This window comes from Ceratina calcarata, unplaced genomic scaffold (genome assembly GCF_001652005.2).
Source record: "Ceratina calcarata isolate Rehan_Ccalc_2016 unplaced genomic scaffold, ASM165200v1 scaffold1691, whole genome shotgun sequence".
NCBI lineage: Eukaryota > Metazoa > Arthropoda > Insecta > Hymenoptera > Apidae > Ceratina > Ceratina calcarata.
This window is the reverse complement of record NW_017138259.1, coordinates 5,236-7,854: the sequence shown is the minus strand read 5'-3', so window position 1 is coordinate 7,854 and position 2,619 is coordinate 5,236. Positions and strand designations below refer to the sequence as shown.

The 2,619-nt window shown below is 37.8% G+C and overlaps 1 protein-coding gene across 1 annotated transcript; it reads left to right on the top strand.

Moving 5' to 3' along the window:
* Window positions 1-332: 332 nt before the first annotated feature.
* Window positions 333-1,289, top strand: LOC108632724 (uncharacterized). Its single transcript, XM_018037467.2, has one exon. The coding sequence runs from the start codon at window positions 333-335 to the stop codon at window positions 1,287-1,289; it is 957 nt and encodes a 318-aa protein (XP_017892956.2).
* The last annotated feature ends 1,330 nt before the right edge of the window (window positions 1,290-2,619 follow it).

Below are 2,619 nucleotides of genomic sequence, written 5' to 3'. Positions count from 1 at the left end.
AGACGATTAAAAACTGTTGAATATGTAACAACGCTTTGATACAGTTTTCAGATAAGACCAAGTAGAATTGATAAAACACTTTGCCTTGAATTAGTTCAATCGATTTGTTTTATCCGAGATAATGCCACGTCCCTTAGTAATACCGTAAAACGTTTTTCATCGGCGAATCGATATTTCTCATAAAGATGATTAAACTCCGTTGACGCTTCACGAACGAGTTCGATTCTGTTAGCATTCTCAACTTTCCAACAGTTAGGAAACTTGCGTCACTTGACGAACATCGGTACATAATCCAATTTAAATTCAAACGTTTCATTTTGGATATTAGAAAAATGTATCGTCGATCGTCGGCGAAGGAGCGAGTTAAATGTTCATTGAACTCGATCGCGAATTACGTGCAGTTGATGTGCCCATACGTTTCCATCGCTCGTCTAATGGGATTTATTCCGTACAATATCGTATCATCGAAATTTGTGTACTCTAAACCGTACTTTGTTTACTCTACAATTATATTCATCAGTTACATGATGTACTTAGCTTTTTGCACATACCAAATCAATTTCCATTACCGCGAAATTTACACATTCATGTTACGAAGATTGCACGTAACTTTTAACATTATTTTCGGCCTTGTTCTGTTCACCTCTGCTTACGCTTCGAAACGATCGGTCTTATACCTAATCGAAAGAACATCTCAGATTTCTCGAATGCTGCCTCCGAATATTTTTTCCAGCTTGGCTAAGAACATGTACACGAAAGACGCGCTGATGTTCTTCCTGTCCTTCAGTTTGACTCTGTACCAGTTCACGAATTACACAAAACCACTGCTGTGTGCCGTTTGGATTATTTTCTTCGCGATTCTCATGATAAACACGCTGTACACGAATAACGTATACGTGCTGGAAGCCTGTCTCAAAGAGATAAACGACGCTCTCGTGAAGCTGAGGGAAATTTTAATTAACGACGAGCCTCACTTGCTCAGGAGAGTTTATCACTCGCGAAAGAATCCCATATTACTGGCCGAGCTGAGGACGCTTAAGAAGCAGCACCTGGAGATCAGCGAAGTCGTTAGAATGATGGACTCAGCGTTTGGTGCACCTATTCTGACGATATTGATCTTGTTAATGATCGATATCTCGTTTAATCTTTACAAGTACCTTGTAATGATAAATCAAGGAGGCAGAGTCACAGAATTGTTCTCCATCAACTTGTTCTTCGTATTTTATCATGTCTTAGAAGTAATTTTAATTATTTGGTTAACCGAGAAATCCAAGACTCAATGCCGGTAGGCGCATCAGAGGCATGTCCATGGGTAACGTAAGCGAGGACAAAATACAGTAGTGGGGGGTCAGCACGCGAAGAGAAGAGAGAAAAATCGCTCGAGTCTGGAGCCAAACTTGCGGTTTAGAAATTTAATTATTTCCTGCATCGAACTGCTTACTTATTACGAAAAATATGAACTGGTATCGTTTCGAAATGATATTAAACGATGGGCTCCCAATTGAGAAAATAACGATAGCGATATACATAACTCGAATCGAAATTTGTTTTATTAGAATATTTTCCACGAACGATAACATCGTTATTTTAATCCAATTCATCGCCAGTATATCGTTTTATCATTATTTACGTTCGATGAGAATCTGAGAAAGTCGTAGAATAACGTTTCAATGATAGACGAGACGATTAAAAACTGTTGAATATGTAACAACGCTTTGATACAGTTTTCAGATAAGACCAAGTAGAATTGATAAAACACTTTGCCTTGAATTAGTTCAATCGATTTGTTTTATCCGAGATAATGCCACGTCCCTTAGTAATACCGTAAAACGTTTTTCATCGGCGAATCGATATTTCTCATAAAGATGATTAAACTCCGTTGACGCTTCACGAACGAGTTCGATTCTGTTAGCATTCTCAACTTTCCAACAGTTAGGAAACTTGCGTCACTTGACGAACATCGGTACATAATCCAATTTAAATTCAAACGTTTCATTTTGGATATTAGAAAAATGTATCGTCGATCGTCGGCGAAGGAGCGAGTTAAATGTTCATTGAACTCGATCGCGAATTACGTGCAGTTGATGTGCCCATACGTTTCCATCGCTCGTCTAATGGGATTTATTCCGTACAATATCGTATCATCGAAATTTGTGTACTCTAAACCGTACTTTGTTTACTCTACAATTATATTCATCAGTTACATGATGTACTTAGCTTTTTGCACATACCAAATCAATTTCCATTACCGCGAAATTTACACATTCATGTTACGAAGATTGCACGTAACTTTTAACATTATTTTCGGCCTTGTTCTGTTCACCTCTGCTTACGCTTCGAAACGATCGGTCTTATACCTAATCGAAAGAACATCTCAGATTTCTCGAATGCTGCCTCCGAATATTTTTTATTAATAGAGCGAGCGGTCGGCACCACCACGGCACCTATCGATGGCTCGGCCGAACCGCCCGTTACAAACTCAATGTTTGTACTCAATATATTATGAAAAAAAAATAATGCACCACTTGATTTGACACTTATAACTCAATGTTTATAACTGATGTATAATTTGTTAAAAATAAAATTAGCGATAATCATTCATATAAAAAAAAACACATG

Bases quoted from the DNA above. Each gene is read 5' to 3' on its own strand.
- LOC108632724 (XM_018037467.2), top strand. From the start codon at position 333: ATGTATCGTCGATCGTCGGCGAAGGAGCGAGTTAAATGTTCATTGAAC.